Below are 18201 nucleotides of genomic sequence, written 5' to 3'. Positions count from 1 at the left end.
AATTCTAAGATTTAATGTAATACAAATAAATATTTCAAATATTAATAAACAAAATAAATGTTTAATCCCATACGTACTGCGTTGACCTAATTTCGTTTTCGTTCAAACTGAAAAGTATTATTGGCGAAAATGGATCCGTTAATTTTAAAAACGGATTTAATATTTAATTTATTTTATGTGTGAGTGGAATTTTACATTTATTGTTAGATAGTCATATCCGCATGTGGTTTATTCTCCATAATAATTGAAAACATTATATTTAGAATAATAAATTATTATGATGAAATGGCAATTATTTTCAAGACTCTTCGTTGAATAGAACGGTTAGGAAAAAATGCTATTCAACGAGTAGGCCTATAGCCGCGGCGAAGATTTTGTTGCCACGGAGTACAGAGCGTTTACCGGTACATGACGGCGCACACTACAGTTTTTGGTTTTCAACCGCTCATTGGCTATCGTGCAACTCTTAGTCTTTTTCAGCTTAGTATTATTTGTTTACATGCTACTTCTTTCTTTTTTATTGTAATATAACCATTATCTTAATATATGTACTTTTCAATGAGATATAAATAAATCAAATAAATGACTTAATTTATTGTGATGTGCATTTATTCAATATAATGGAGGTCACAATAAAGAAAATTCTTTTTTATATAAAACAAAATACTAATATATTTGTTTTAACGCGTTATCAATTGTTAATTTAATTAGGTTTGAAGGTAAACTAGGCCTAAATAGTCATTCGGATATATAAATAATTAAAAGGTGCAATAGAAATGGTCCTGAATTCTAAAATCCAGGTTATCCATTACAAAAAGATCCTTGACAAGCCGCAAAATAAAGCCACTGTTTACCGATGTTCGTCGATATCAGCATTTTTTGATAAATCTTGATATCCTTGCTCATACAATCCCTATATATTATTTCGAGGCCAGTAGATGTGATTGTATGACCCCACTGAAATAGAAATCATAAAAGTAAATCGTATGCAAATGATTTGTCGAAACTGTTTGACAATAGTATACAAAAATACGGTAAAACTAATAGAGCAAATATAAAACATGCTTTTTTTGCGGTTAGTTATTAATGATTTTGAAACCATTAATTCACTTACACCGCATAATTTATCTTTTCCACATTCAACCGTAATACCATAGTCAAAACAATCTGGGATTACATATGTTGGGTCCAAAAACTCTCCCACATTAGAGCACTTGTAACATTCGAGTGAGTTTACTAAAAAAACAAAATAAATTTAAAAAATGTATTTTATTGATACACATTTTAGTAAGAATGAATCGATTTTTCTTCTATTACTGGAGGACCTATTCACGAACTTTTTCTTCTAGTTCGAAACCGTGAGAAAATTCCCTACGGTTCTTTATTATACCCGGATGACAATAAAATGGGAGTAAAGTATCTTGACTATGCTACAAGCAATATATATTTGACATATCGAAGCGATGCCTCTCACATGCTTGTTACAGAATGATTGAATCACATAAATAAGTCCAATTACCTTGGTAAGTAAAAAGACTGCAAACTGCTACAAAGATGATCAACTTCATTTTCAGCGATTATCAAATGAAAATTCACTAGTATACAAATAAACAAAGGAATGAGACCAAATACATCAAAATCAATATTAAAGTACGAAATGTTTAGAAAAGTGGAAAGAATCTCAAATTGCAACTCTTCTGGAAAGTTTTCTATGCTTACACTATAAGACTATGTTTCATTTTTCGCACCACATAGATTACGCAATGTGATGGTAGCAGTATTAACAGCTCTTCTTGGTAAGTATGATCGCAAAGGTGTTTTAATTTATTATCCCATTTTTCTTGATAAATTTTACGATATTTGTATATAGAAAATGTAAAGATTGAGGCTAAGATGACTTATATATGTGAAATATAAACACAGAAATCAATTATATATATTTTTTTCTCCATAATCTTACATTTAATCTACATTAACACTTTAGGAATTTGAGCTCTTTTGTTTATGTTATGTATTGTCTGATGTCTGTTACAACCTTTTGTATTTTATACATTATTGTACTTTAATGGAATAAACAGAATGATACATTTGGATGATAATAAAAGCGTAGAAGTATTGTTATTTTAATTGTAATTTTTAATCGCCCGCTTTGTTATTAATGAAATCATTACCATTCCCTAAACAATGATAATTTTACCAATTGTTCGATTGATTACAACGGCCTGAATCATTATTATACCAATTAATTATACTTTTATTATTTATTCAGTTTAATTGAAATATCGCTGCAGCTAATAACATATTTAAGCTTATGGTAACTTTTACTACCACTAAATGTGTTATTGCTGTCATAAAACCAACAATTGGATGATTGTATTATTCAACGTATAAACAATCATGGCTGGAAAGAGTATTATAAATTATGTCTGTCTACATTATAAATTAAAATCTTTCAATCAATATGTATTATGTTATTTATAGACGGTTTGCTAATGCTTAAAGCTGATGATTACTACTGTATCTCTACTGTGAATATGTTTCACTAATATATAGTTGCTTAAAGACGTGTATCTTCATATATTTCTAGCCCTCTTTTAGATTTTTTTTTTTTTCGTGCTCGCCAAGAAGAATTCTATATCAATGTGTTTATGCATATTAGTTTTACGATATGGCTTATTACAACTTTGTATAGACTACTGTAATACATGATATATATGTGGTACATGCAAGAGAAATCAGACATTCTTTATTCTTTATTCTTTATTTCAAACCAACAGTGTAAAACACCAATAACAGGTTGAAAATAAAATAACTAAACTATAAAATATGAGCCAATATAAATATATACAAATGAAAAAAAGATTATTTAAATAATTTCATTAATAATACATTTAAATTGAGAAAAATTACAGTTAAAAATATCTAAAGAATTATTTTATAATAATAATTTATTTTATTTTATAATAAGTCGCATGTGTAATTTGTAGACAGCCAAAAACAATAAAAGGCTGAAAAATAACATTTTTAAAAAATGTGTACAGAAAATGATAACTGAAACAGTATTTATTTACATTACCTTGGTGTTTTTCTATTTTGGGACAAATGCATAAATGTTTTGTGTGGTATGTTGGTTTAAAAAAGGTGTAAATTGATTTTCTTTTTGGATTTTCATAAAATGTTTTATGCTTAAATTTAAAGTGTTCCAGTGGGTTGTTTTTAATTAAAATTTTGCATAATAATAGAACAATAGTTATTTTAACGAAGGTGTGAAATTTTATTGAAATACAACAATTAGAATACCCTTTTCTTAAAGTGTATTCCTAAACGCCCTGTTTGTTTTATTTTTTTTTTGTATTTGTTATTTCCTGTTACTTAATTTAACAAGCTTTTTAGAAAAGCTCACTATGTCGGTTGGTTGGTTGGTAAACACTAATTTGAGCACACGACTGCAGCCATGTATATTTTTTCTTAAAACACTGATTGTAACAGCCAAAACTTTAGACTGGGATATCTCTGGAAGTAGACATGTTGTTTAGTTTATAAAATATCTATGGTGCGTAATGTATTGATGACAAATGGTGAATGTTATTGTAGGCCCTACTTAAACAGTATATTTTGATAGAGGCAGCCTTCAGGTAATACCAATCTACTTTATAAGCTGCCTAATTATTTTATAATAATATGATTAGTTAATTTTATTACTATAATTATTATAATAATTATTTTTATTTTTCGTTGTGTCGTTTAATTAACAACAAAAAATGAAATTTGTATCCACTTTGGTGGATTTTTATTTTTGTACTGGACTCTGTCGACACAAATGCTCTTTTTTACTACTCTGTTTTAGTCGCGTGCAAACGCGACTCTGCAGCTCACTGTGTCGGTCGGTCGGTAAACACTAACTCAAATTTGAGCACGCGACTGCAGCCATGTATATGGCCTTGTTTTTGTAGAATGTCGATTATCGTTTCCCTGAAATTTATTGAATATGTTTAAAGATAATTTATTCTAAAGTGACCGTTATGTTACTTGTTGGTACATCCAGTTTATTTAATAAAAAAAATTAATCGATTAATCTTAAAAATTCATTTTAAGGAAAATTCAAATCGTTATACATTTAATTGAATCAGATAGACAATTCCAAAATATAAATTTAGTTTCCAACAAATTATAAAACCTCTATCATTAGGCCTACACTGAATAAATAAAGGTGACGAGGAAGTAAGACTTGACATGTTTTTGCACAAAGCATTAAGAATATTGAAAGTACAAACAAAACGTTAAAGAGTATACAGAGGACGTGGGAAGAGGCAATGCCGCCCAGGACAGGAAAATGTTAAGGAGAGAAATGCTCTATAGGCCCTATTACATAGGAGATAAGGGAATAATATAATTATATATAATAGTATAAAACACTTTTTTAAATTAACATTTGATTCCATCAAACATGCAACTTACCGATCTAGAAAATGTGTTATGCCTCCCTTCTAATTTTATGAATTCTAGTAAAATGTGATAGATGAATACAGGTAATTCATTTGTACCAGAGAAAGACAAAAGAATAACAATAATTGAAAATATATCGTCCAATCAGCTTTGATACGCTAAATAAGCTTGATTAGCTAAATAAGCTACACCTAATAATTATTTTTGTCGATTAATTATTTTGTTGACAAAAGAGATTTAATGTGATAAAAAAAAAATCCTCAGCTTTTAAGTAAATTAAGTAAATATGATATGAATGATACTACTCATGCTAATTGTCTATCATTTTATATTATATTGTAAAGAGAACTGGTTAAAAAAAGTTAAAGATGAAGAGAGACATTGTAAATTCAGAATTTAAAAGCTTGGAAGAACATGAATCTTTTATACGTTACTTTATGATTTTATGAGATGAAGACTGTGTTCTGATATCATACACAGAATCGTATTAAAAAAAAGCATGGGCAATTTGTTTCGATTTTATTGTTCTTTTACTGATACAAAGTAACTGAATTTTCTGTCTTTCTGTGAAACTGACTTGCTGTTCTACCATTTCTCAGCGTGGGAAATTTGTCACTCTAAAGCCCTGTTTACACTATCAAACTGTGTGTGACAAAACAATGTGATGTGCCTATACTGTATGGATACGATAAAGTCATATCACTACCATATTTGAGCATATCACTACCATATTTGAGCATATCACTACCATATTTAGACACATCACACTTTTTTTGTCAAACCAGTTTGATATTGTAGATAGAGCTTTATTCTTGGATTAAAAGTATTATTCTGGCGATGAAAATCTTCACACCGTATATTATACATTTTCAGTAGTAATTTCGACAGAGTAAGATTGTTTGTAAACGTACGACGAGTGATTGCACTTGAGCATGAGAAGACTGGAGAAAGCTACTTACGCTACATTCACCTTTGTTCCGTTTCACGGAACGGAAGACGTCGCCGTGTTGTTAAATAATGGAACATCATGATATACACAATTGAACGGCGACGTCTTCTGTTCCGTGAAACGGAAGTGTGAATGTAGATGAAGTATATGCAAAGAATAAGAAGAATACTCTCATTTTCAGTCACTCATCAGAAATATCATAACAGCACAAGAGTTCCACTAAACAAAATGATATTTATTTTTATATGCATTTATTCATAATAATGGAAATCACAATAGAAAAAAAGAAGATTTAAACTGCGTAAGAATTCTATTATATTGTATATCCACATTTATATCATTTATTTGTTTTACCAATACATTGAATGTTTATACTGTCATTTGAATACAGAATTAAGAATAATAAACAATACGAATGCTATCAAAAATGTTATTTAGATTAGAAAATAATATTATATAAATTGTCAAAACGGGTTTTTTTTGTGTTCGATTTTGTAAGAGAACGTAAATTGTCATCAGTCAGAGTAGATGGGTTTTACATGATTATAATGTGGAATATGGTCTTGAATTCTTTTACTGTAGTAAGCTGGAGCTGGTCAGTTGTTGCAGAGATCGCCTTCACAGGCGCAAACATACAACCACTGGTCACCAATGGTCGGATTGAACGATGTCAGCATTTGATAGAGGTGGGAACTTTTGTTCCTACAACCTCTAAATATCATTGGTGGAAGGCCATTAGGTCTTGTTTTATAACCTGTCTGAAAGAGAAATTATGGACGAACAATAAGCAAACTTTCATACTTATATAATTTAATAATGCAGTGATTCATCCATTCGCCTTGATAACAATTGCCGTATTCGTTATGTGTTGTCACATATAGTCTATTTTGCCTGGAATACCTTACTCTGGTAGACCAACAACTGGTGTTGTATTTTGTTACATTTTTTATTGTTTATTTCAATAGTAGGTATAATATTTATGTCTCTTCTTCACTTGTTTTAAAACTAAAACCATAATAACTGCATAATACATATTGTTAATAACCGCTAATACTAATGCTATGTTAAGAACATCAAATCAATGAAATAAACAATGATTTTACTAATTGGCAAAATGCATACTTGCCCCGTATTTTACGTATTTTGTTTCTTGGCACGATTTGCTATGAATATTTCTTTATTTTCAAGAAAAGTATGTGTTATATGTATTGCAATAGCTGGCTCAAACGTATTGAACAGTACGCTATCTATCACTCTGCATTTTACAAATTATTAATTTATTAAATTATTGACAATTATTTTGAAAACAATAATTTATTTACTTACAGCGCAAATTTGATTTGTTCCACACGTTACGGTTATCGCGGCACTGCCCACAACGCTATTAAGACAACCACCTGTCACTGGGCTAGTAAACCCCACATTAGAGCACTGGTAACATGTTGGTGCTGAACAGTTTACTGTTTAGAAACAAAAGTTGAAAGACATATATAATTTTTATTTATATGATTTATAATGTGTTTTAAGAATTAAATTGTTTAATTACCTTGATAAGCAAAAAGAATGCATACTGTAGAGATCAACAAAAACTTCATTTTCAAAGAATATCGGATGAATGTATCGATGATCTACATAATAAGAAATAAAGTTAGATGAATAATTTAAACAAATTCCTTTGTTTTTATAAGGCTTTGTTATTAAATGTCACTAATCCTTCTACTAAGCTAAAATATGACATTGATTGTTAATTGAAAAGTTTTAAAACATGACACCTCGTTGTTATGGGTATAATGAGTATAATGTTTCTTATACATTACAAATGACTGAACTGAAACCTATTGGTATAACATGTTTCTGCAATCATAATATTGTACAGGCATGAAGTATTGCAGTATAGTGTTATGAAAAAGCAAAAATTGCTATTTAAAAAAATCATTCTCATTTTGAATGAATGTTTATAATAAAGTTTAGGCCTAATACATTTTTAGCCTTGTAGAACTACTGTAATCAAGGCTGTAAATGCATTTCCTTTGCAACAGAAACAAAAAATAGGCTACATGCTAAAATCAGAATGAAACATGGATGATTAAGAAATATGAAATAAATCCAACAACAACTTACCAAGTTAAAGAAGTCCTGATGTCTACTTAGAACTTTATGATTTCAAAATGTTACTGAACGGATATTTATACATTCTCCAGTCACGCTTTAATGATAACAAAAACTGTTCTTATCCTTCAAATAATCCATGTTATTTAGGTACGGTAGTGCTCAGGTTTATTAAAAAATAGCTATTAAGCCCTAAGATTTAATAAGTAGCCTATTCCAAATAGTTGTTTACTTTACGTTGATTCCTCAAACAAGCAAATAAACATTGCTATTTTGCTTACAGATTACCATGTTATTGTTCAGGCCTAACTGGAATTATGTGAACTTGTTTTTCTTAGTCATATCCGTATTGGCTATTGATATTCCCAAATCTTTAAAATTTTTTAAGATGTTGATTCTTCATTATTTAATCCATGGTGCACTATGGTATTAGAAGAGATCTTGAAAAGTTTGTTTTTGTTTATGTAAACTATATTAAAATATTTTTAAAATAAATGTTAACTTTTTTATTAAACCAGTTGTCAAATACTTACTTGCTACGTTCCGGCTATTTTCAGTAGCATTGGTCACGCAAATGACGTTGACATGATGTTCTGTCATTCGTCATGGTTCGGTGATATGAATTGCGCATCTCTCGTCTGATGTTCAGCTTTCTGCTACATAAATACATATGTCACTTCCAAAAACAAATTAAGAGAAAGTCTTGTTCATCCCAAAGACATTTATTTTTAAAATATCCATTTGAAACCAGATGAAACTTTTTGAGTATATTACAATAGCACTGCGAGTATATATTTGGCCTACATTTGATATTGATTTTTAAATTTTTTTTTACTAATGAACTACCTACAACACTTCGTCATTAATGCCATTTAAGAGATAATCTTTAGGGTTGAAGTTTGCTTTTTAATACAATGATAAATATGAACTGTTATTCCGTTTAATTTTTTTTTTGGGATAACTTTATAAATCTTAATCATTATTCAAATAATTAATAACATTATCAGGTTTAAATTACAGTGAGAAAGGATGAAAGATGTACATACAAATCAGTGTGTAATACGTACGGTAGCTTCTCTACTGTCTTGATGATTTTTGTCTATATATCAGTACGTGTATAAAGATGTAAATAATTCATTCAACAATTATTTCAAGAGGAAGAAGATCTACATGGATTATGATAATATTATAAAGGAAAACTAAAATTACTAAACCATCCTGTCCATGCAGAGTGGCAAAACATAGTGGCAAGCGCAAAACGAGAGGTGTAGTATGATTACGATGATGATGATGATGACGATTATGATAACGATAACGATTATGATAACGATTATGATAACGATAACGATGACGATGATGATAACTATTATATTAAAACTTAGCATTCTTACATTTTTACAAAATGTTGGCGTATCATTCATTACTTTAAATGAAGTGAATGTTTCATTGAAAAATTTCACACATTGCCTTTATACTTAGAAAGGTTTTTAAATGATTACAACCTGTTAATGATTTGGTTTCTTACTATTTGACTATTTTTTTGCTTTAAATTACAGTTTTTTCGGGTAATTATTTTTTTTTATATTTAATTTGTGGTCAAAGAGAATAACGATTAGGTGACATTGAAAAAAAAATTTAAATGGTCTTCTTGAAAATGTATATGTTGATATTTTGTTTTTATTGCAATTGTAGGCTAAAACATCTATTACATTAAAATGTAGTTTTCAATGAGATGTAAATAATAAATCAAGGAACAAATGCTCATTAAAATGATTGTATATAATTTCTATAATGATATTAACAACTTAGCGAATTAGTAGTTATTAGTTGAATTTGTAATGGCCTGTTTGTTAATGACTTATCTGTATTATATTATTTTTTATACTTCTAATATATAGCCTATATTCGTCATACATCTTTTCATTAGCTAAATTACCATTCCGTAAACAATGTTGGATTTGTTTTACTAATACTATTCTTTAATTAATTAGTCAGTATAATTGACACATCTAAGCCGCTTATTTACATATCTAAGCTTATGTCAACTTTCACCACCATTACATTTGCTCTCATAAAACAATCTGTGGTATTTTCCAAAATTAGAAACGCTACAACTATGATATGTCTGGACAGAATAGAATAAATTCACACCCATTTCTCGGTCCTGTGTCTAGATTTCTCCAGTATCATAGGAATCAGGGACGTTTCACATGTAGCTCCTAGTATCCTACCATAACCTAACCCTTAGTGTCACCATGATACAGGTACCACATATGATACACATTAGATGTTGTATTGCTAATATATTGTAGTATGTGGAGATACAGCACCGGGAAACGGGTAAACGTACAGCCTTCTTAATATTTAGGTATTGAAATCCTTACTATACATTCAATTGAATCCGATAAATCGATTTGGCTAATGAACAATTATAAAACCTCAATTATAATTATTTCTTATGAAAATTACAATTGTCTTAAATTAGTAATAGGTATTAGACTATTATTATATGTTTAGATTATTATTGTTCTCTTAATTTTAATTTAGGTCTTTGTCACCGCTTCGTCGGTTTATTTCTTGTTATGGAATATTGATGTATTTCTACTAGCCAAATGTGTATGATTGTTACATCATTTTTTTCTCAATGGAAACAACAAGTACGTATTAGTAGTTCACTTGATAGATAATAATAGTTATTACAACTTTTTAAAATTCCAAATTGTTTTGGATTTATACTGACAGTTTAAGGATTTCTTGCAGTCCAAATAATTGGAAAGCACGAGAATGCGTGTGAATTTAATAACACAATGTATAAGAAACACATTAAACTTGCCGATCAGGAAAGTCTTTATACCCCTCCTATACTTTTTGAATGATAATCAATATGGCCTCATATAATTGTAGCCGATGAAGACAAATCAACAATATGATTAATTGAAAACAATGAGTGAGAATATTATTATCATCCAATAACAATCGTGTTTATAGCTTTGATTGGCTAAATCAAGATTTGATTAGCTATTATTATCTAATCACTATTTTTATCAATTGATTATTTTGTTGACAAAAGGAGAATTGATATATAAGCACGGTCGAATTATTCATATGCTTGGAAGTAAATTGTGTAGGACACGACGTTTTCCTTATTCTGGGAATATTATAATAGCAATAAAAACACAACTGTTTTCAGTTTTCAGTCACTTAAAATCAAACAACACAAGAATCCAACTAAACATATTCATTTTGATTTGCATTTATTCATGGGAGTCTCACAATAAAGAAGATTAAAACTTCGTAAGAAACATGCTAGGAATTATCTTGTATATCCACACTAATGTCAAATGTTTTGTTTTTACCAATACAGATTGTATATTTCTACTGTTTTCCGAATACAGAAGAATAATAACACTACGAATACATACTACTGTATGATAGGCCTAAAGTAGACAAAATATTATTAAAATTATGAGATCTGATTTAGAATACACACTAGAGAAACTTGAGAAATGTATTTTAATGATAATCATTTGTTCCATTTCTATAGCTATAGAATGTGGAATATAGATAGAGGTTATTAACTTTTACTATATTTAACTAATTAGGAGGTGGAATATACATGATCGTGAATGCTTCTATTTAAGTGCACCAAGTAGTGGGACTGGTATGTCATTACAGAAATCTGTATCACAGAAGTCTAAATACAGTTTCTGATAACCAAGTGTGGGCAGCGATGTAAGTATCTCAGAAATCATATCCTCACAACCTCTGTATACCTCTATGTCACCGACAGCAGTTATTTGACGAGCCCTCTGAAAATGAAAACATGAAGTACATCATACAAAACAGATTGTTTAATTAACAATATAACAAAAATACAGAAACACTTGAATTCAAAATGAAAGACTAACTATCCTATAGTATTCGTTGTTTCTAAGAAAAACATAATTTTAAACCACTATAATGTATCTAAAAGTCTGATAATATTCATTTTTAAAAAACAATTATAGCTAACTTACAACACATTTTTGTGCTCCACACTCGAAGGTATCAACTGTATCCATGGCGACGTCATTAGAGCAGTCCGGGTCCACTTCGTCCAAGAACCCCGTAACAGTAGAACACTTGTAACATTCCAACGAGTTTACTATAAAATACAAATATAACACAATACATTTTATTTATACATACAAACTACACACTTCAGTTTACGCAACCTCTTCAATACAATGGCAGTAATAGCCGATATCGTACTCATGTATGTACACGGGACCAACGCATCTAGGTCGATCATCCGAGGAAAGAAAAAGAGGATGTAATGAGGGTAAAGACGGGTTGTGGTCGGTTAAAGTGTCTCGAAACAAGGCTCTCGTATATATGTAATAAATAAATATAGTTCAATTTACCTTGGTACGCAAGGAGAATGCAAACTGCAGAGATCAGCAACAACTTCATTTTTACCGATAATCAGATGAAATTTCACGATGTACAACTTAAATACGAAACAAAGTTAAAGAAATCAAACACAATACATCCACAGTATTTATACAAACAATAGGCCTACTATTAGTAGTTGGATTATTTTTGCAATGGTCATTTAAAGTTTTACTGCCTGCACAATTATTGGAAAGCACGTTAAGGTTTACCTATTCGAATCATGTTTTTGTAAATATGATACCGATTAATGGATTATATATTAGTAAAATGTAGGCCTAACTATTCACCGAAATGGTTTAATGAACTTATTTAGTATTAATTATTGTTGCTATTATATTTATAATACAACTTAATAACTACGCATAATGAAGAAAATAAATCGAACATGGAACTTACCAAAATCAGGAAGTCTTGGTGCCTCTTCCAAACTCTATGATTTCTAAATGTTGTGTGATGTTTATTTATACATTCTTCAGTCACGCCTTCATAATAGCAAAACATTCCCATAGGTAATCCATATAATTTAGTTAAGTTCTGTTTGTAAATCGATAAGCCTTCAAATTGTTTACTTTACATAAACAAATGAAAATGAACAATATATTTTGTTAAAAATAGATTTACCATTTTATCTTATTTAGGCCTCTGGAATTATGTAAACTTTTATATTTGTCATATCCGTATTGGCTATTGATTTTCCCACATCTTTGTTTTTTAAGATGCTGATACTTCTTAATTCAATCCATGGTGCACTATGATATTACAAAAGATCAAGTTTGTTTTTGCTTTTATGTTTATCTAAACAATATTACAAAGAACCGGAATTTGTAATCTTACAATTCAGTGATATTGATTTTTAAAACGTTTCTACTGAAGAGTAAACCACCGCCAAACGAAATGCCATTTCAAAAGTTGGTTTTTAATAAAAGTACACAAATACATAATAACCTATTATTTTATATATGTATTTTTTAGGATAACTTTATGATTCTTAGACGCCATTATTCAAATATAACATTCACATGTTCAAATGACAGCGAGAAAAGATGAAAGATGTAAATAAAAATCGTTTGTAATGCGTACGGTATCTTCTGCATTGTCTTGTCCTGTTGCAGTTGACAAGTTTGGTCAATATACCAGTAAAGATGTAAATAATTTTAAACAACAATTATTTCAAGAGAAAGAGGAAACCAAAAGTCTGTATCATGATAGTTAGAAATGACATTGGAATTTATACAGACAAAACCATCCTGTCCATGACAGTGACAAGCAATGGCAAACGTCATGTCGCAAGACGAGAGGCGTCGCGTCGTGATGATGATAATAATTTATGATGATAAATAATACTCATTTTCACTACCTATGGAGACCAATTGTTGTTGAACGAAACGTTTAAGTTAATAATGCCGACATTTTATTGATCCTTTCAGTTAAAAAAAAATACCTACGTAATTTGGAAATTCACTACCTCATTACCCTTTAGAAGAAACGAATAAACAATTCTGATTTTGATTGGGTACACTTAATTATTTATAATAGTACTAAGTACTATACAAGTGCTATAAAGTCTTGTAAACAAAGTTTATCTGTGAAGTGTTATAGTTGCCCAATAATAAGGCTTACCTGTTTGAAGTGTTTTGTTGTGATCACATTTTATGTAAGTCATTCCGCTTACTATACATTGGTAAATTTTGCGAATGGTTTGTCACTGGAGATATACAATACAACATTAACTGTGCGTGTTTTCTTTGCCTTGGTAGGCCGAGCTTAGTTGCCCCAGCCCTGTAAATGGGCTTAATAGTTTTCACCTCAAAAGGCTTGGTTGTTTTTACCACTGTATACTGGACTTAGTTGTGTTAAACCCCTGTAGGCCGACCGAGCTCGGCCCAGTGTTAGTTTCCACTAGGTACTGCTATAGGCTGGGGTTGGTAGTTTTCACCACCTGACAGAATTTCACGAGAGATTTCACACAACGAACGGCTAAGATTACATACAGTACGTGTTTACGTGAATCTTGCAGACAAACACATTAAATAGCAGTAACTAAAGTTAGTTTCTCTAATCTTACCTTATTTCATGTTCGCCGTTGCTTTGATAAACATAGCCTACAGTGACTGGCAGTATTTACTTCAACAGCAATTTCGAGATGATTAAAATCACAGTAAAAAATTCGGAAAGTAAAAACAAACATCTTGTATAGTATGACGACAAACTTGATAAATACACTATTTTTTACACTATTTTACTTGCGATTACTTGATTCATTAAATTAGGTGCAGGTTTAAACAGAATGTTAATAACGGAATTGTTAACGTTAACTTCGTATTATATACTAGATCATTGTTGTATGGAATTGAGTATTTCTGATGCAAATTAACCGTCTACAGGTGTTCACACAGCTGGAGCGTCACGCTTTATTATATTCAAATAAGACAGAGAATACAAATAATAGTCCGTATTACCTTTGTCTGTAAATAGACTGGCCCGCCACATTGAAGATTTCTATCTTCTTGGGCACTGCCTACTTCCTCTTATTGATAACTTTATACTTTTTTATCATCAATTATTATTACTAGCTGCATATATGGGAGTATGTTTCCATAGGTGTTTGATCAGGAAATGACTGGGGTAATAATGTTCAGCGCATTGAGAGCTTGCTTATATGCGCTATATAAGAATGAACTATTATTATTATTATTAATTGACTTGTTATATATTTTACTGGAATTTATTATGTTTACCTCATTTTCTTGAAGGAAGAAATACATTTTAAGTTGAATTGAATTGAATAATTCATGAATTCTGCATAGCTTAATTTACAGTAGATGGTCAACAATCATACGGTACTACTCTGACTGCCATTTTAAATAATTCCACTTGACGTTACGTACTTGGTCGAATACGACAATTTATTACACCAAAGTATCTTGCCAATGTGTTTGTTGATAACCAGAAAGTTAAAGTACCACTAAATTAAATGATAATGGAAACGCAAATATAATGAAAAAACTGTTAAATTTAAAAATAATTATTATATAATAAACATAGTTTATGAACATAAAAAACAGTTATCATCTAGCATTAGGCCTATTAAAATAATGTTTGGTAACTAAAACATACAGGCATAATGTAAACAATTTGCAAACATTTTCGTCGATAGAAAAAAAGTTTAGAAATGATTTGTTAACGATTACTCTACATATACAATAAAATATATATGGTTCATTCAAAGCTAGACACATCGATCTAATATTTTTTTTCACAAAACTAAAATTCTTTCCCCCACCCACCTCGACTTGTTTTGTATTTAAGACAGGACCACAATTGCAAAACAGATTTTCTTTTACCTGAATGTGTAATCCTGGACAAAGATTTTTACAAGATGTTGTTAAACTATGTTTGTTAAAATATCCAGTTATAATTTATTATAGCAAATAACTATTACATTATTTTTAAAAAGACGAATAATACATTACTTTTATTACGAATACTTAAGCTATATATAAATTATTCGCACGGTATTAAACATCATACAGAAAGCCCCTAAACTCTAATACTGTACATCTTATTTTAAAGTTTTGGTTAATTAAAACAAATCTATAACTAACAAAACTATTTACCCACCGAATAACTAGTTTTAAACGCACCCGTCATTTCCAGCTGTTTGATACTGTTTTACTACTTTAAATACAAGACAATTCAATTTCAATAAAACGTAGAAAAATTGTTAGTAAATATATACCCATTGAATAACAAGGTTTAAATACACCCAGCATTATCAACTGTATTACGCATACATTCTTGGTAGGATATTACAAAAGGTTTTTTTTACAGAAAACTTCTAACTTTGCAACTTGGTGCATTTGGCTAAACATTCATGGAAACAGACCTTAATACATGTTCAGTCATTCAATATACATAATTGAGTGTAAACACACGTCATCTCAGCTGAATTACGGATACTTAAGCTCTTTTCAGACTGTTCATAAGCCTATTGCACAATTTACAGAAAACTGTAAATACTGTATAATTTAAATTGTTTGGTCAAAATGACCATCACAAAGTTGGACAAGTATTCACCCGTTCAATAATGTAGGGCCTACATTACAAATTAATTGTAGAAAAAAACTTCTCTCATAGCAACATACAACATTCATCTTTTCATTAAACTGAATGTCTATAAAATTATTTCAACTAATATACTGATCTATCTACATGGAATGAAAATACTATGGCTATGATACATTTGTACGAATTATAAGTATACGGCAATTCATGAGAACGTCTCCAATAAGAAATACTATAAACATCTTATATAAATAACACAAACTTAATTATAATGTGTGATTATAGAAGGACAATCTACGTATAATTTGTCTGTACAATATTTATATAATATACAATATATTATTAATGCTTTGCCAATAAAAATAATTTACATTTTTACAATTCGATTTTAAGCTATAATATTATATACATTATATACAACTGTAAATAGAGGTGTTTTTAACACTGTTGAGTGGAAATGGATATGTTTGGTTCGTTTCAACACTTAAGTACATCAGTAACAGTAACATTTTTATCATACACATTAATAACTATATAATTTTACTGACATTATCATAGATTTTGGCAAATCTATACACACGTTCACATTGTATACTCCTCCCGCTTTCCACTAGGATGCAACGCAATGACGTAGACATGACGTACATAAGTTGACCAATGATAAGCGACAGTTTATAGATCTTATCGATACATAATAATAATAGTTATAAAAGGATAATTTACCAGCGGTATTATACGTAATATTAAAATAATCTTTTTTTGTCTATTTCAAGAAAATTTAACAAATCAAGGAATCATTATTTTATAATATATTTTCAATTTGTCAATACCAACTTTTAAAAGCAGGCGCGGCAAACACAGCAGCAGTGGTATTGTATTATCCATAGTTTGAATTAATCGTTGAATGGCATCGATCAACGCTAATCATAGGAGCTGCCTGGCAGAATTAAAAGCCGGAAAAAAAAAGTTTGTTGGTAGCGATCAGCCTTTTTAAAAGCACCAATTCGATACAAAATGTAACGCTCTTCAACACAATACAAAATATACAAAACAATGTAATGTTTGTTTTTACACAGCAGTGTCAATCTGCACATCACAATACCCACTGTCCAACCGCGTTGAATGCGCAGTTTTAAAGTCATTTTCCCGTTCAAGTTCAACTGAATTTAGTAAGTTTCCATCAATAAGTGGTGTATCAACGTCAGACTGCTTCTCGAGCTTTGTATTACTATTAGCATCAGTAAGTAGGCGTCCATTACCAAGAGGAGGCGAGTTTTCAATCGAGCCGTTCGGTCGGTTGTTATCTTGCAAAAATACGTCCTTTCGACGACTATTTTGCGGCGTTGTGTTTGAGCATTCCGTCATAGATGTGTGTGTTAACGTACTATTACGTGTGTATTTACGCTTGGATTTACGATTGACCGTATAGTTGAACCATCTTCGTATTATTTGTGTTTTAACCTAAACAGGAATACAATAAGAACAAAAAGAAGGGTCAGGGATATGTTTATGAAGTAATAACTAATTAATTATTAGCACTAGATCATTAATTGCGTATGTCAAACTTTTAAATTGGTTCCCACTAGAGACCGAACGCAAAGACGCAAGTGCAACGTAAGCAACATCAAACATAAGCGATGAATTATTTAAACGGTCGCTTGTCATCAACTGGATTGCGTTGCGTTTAGATCCTTGCGTTGCATCTCTAGTTTGGGAAACATGTTTTATATATGTTACACTTTCCAGTGACATGCTTCTTCCTAATGGTCACGCCATATCAATGCAGCCAAACATTCATTAAACAAATTTATTAGTTTTTTGGTTAAGAAACACTAAAACTGATTAATATTACAAATTGTTGCAAAATATAATGGATGGTAAAATTGTTATAAAGGATGTTATAAAAATTATGAAGATGAATACAAAAAAACCATCACCAATGGAATGCATGTAATAAACATATGAAAATTATATAAAGAATTTTATATGAAAAATTTACAAAATGAAAACCAAACACATGTTAATAATCCGAAAACCAAAATTAAATGTATCAAAGTTATTCAGATGAATGTAATAGGTCATTGTAATCAAAATAAAATGAAATGAGTAATAACTTAAAATAAAGATATTAGTAGGTATTTATCACCTGGTTACCGTATACCAAGAAAATGGATCATGTGATATTGTATTTTTAGGCG

General features: G+C 30.0%; 2 protein-coding genes across 8 annotated transcripts in view; both read right to left on the bottom strand.

Annotated features, from left to right (window-relative positions):
* Nucleotides 1-608: 608 nt before the first annotated feature.
* On the bottom strand, nucleotides 609-14379 carry LOC144840710 (uncharacterized). Of its 6 annotated transcripts, none has more exons than XM_078696678.1 (5): nucleotides 14004-14379; nucleotides 12335-12506; nucleotides 11908-11993; nucleotides 11521-11648; nucleotides 10742-11313 (listed from the first exon to the last, which is right to left on the bottom strand). In XM_078696678.1, the coding sequence occupies exons 3-5, from the start codon at nucleotides 11954-11956 to the stop codon at nucleotides 11137-11139; spliced, it is 354 nt and encodes a 117-aa protein (XP_078552804.1). In that variant the 5' UTR covers nucleotides 11957-11993; nucleotides 12335-12506; nucleotides 14004-14379; the 3' UTR covers nucleotides 10742-11136. The 6 variants fall into 6 exon arrangements, with proteins under 6 accessions (XP_078552808.1, XP_078552809.1, XP_078552804.1 ...); XM_078696679.1 differs by having other exon boundaries at nucleotides 12335-12472; XM_078696681.1 differs by having other exon boundaries at nucleotides 12335-12420.
* A 350-nt stretch (nucleotides 14380-14729) lies between these two features.
* The window catches only part of LOC144840698 (calcitonin gene-related peptide type 1 receptor-like), a 58331-nt gene continuing 54859 nt past the window's right edge, over nucleotides 14730-18201 (bottom strand). For both annotated transcript variants that reach the window (XM_078696661.1, XM_078696662.1), the window contains exon 15: nucleotides 14730-17464. In XM_078696661.1, the coding sequence (XP_078552787.1) occupies nucleotides 17072-17464 (393 nt within the window). In that variant the 3' untranslated portion in view covers nucleotides 14730-17071. The remainder of the gene's footprint in view (nucleotides 17465-18201) is intronic.

Source organism: Antedon bifida, chromosome 4 (assembly GCF_963402885.1).
Source record: "Antedon bifida chromosome 4, ecAntBifi1.1, whole genome shotgun sequence".
Lineage (NCBI taxonomy): Eukaryota > Metazoa > Echinodermata > Crinoidea > Comatulida > Antedonidae > Antedon > Antedon bifida.
Note: the sequence above shows the minus strand (reverse complement) of the source record. Positions and strands in the feature narration are given on the sequence as shown.

Coding starts and splice junctions, on each gene's coding strand:
- LOC144840710 (XM_078696678.1), bottom strand. CDS start 11,956: ATGAAGTTGTTGCTGATCTCTGCAGTTTGCATTCTCCTTGCGTACCAA. Junction 11,649..11,907: donor CATTCTCCTTGCGTACCAAG/GTAAATTGAACT, acceptor TGTATTTTATAG/TAAACTCGTTGGAATGTTAC. Junction 11,314..11,520: donor GTGGAGCACAAAAATGTGTT/GTAAGTTAGCTA, acceptor TTTCATTTTCAG/AGGGCTCGTCAAATAACTGC.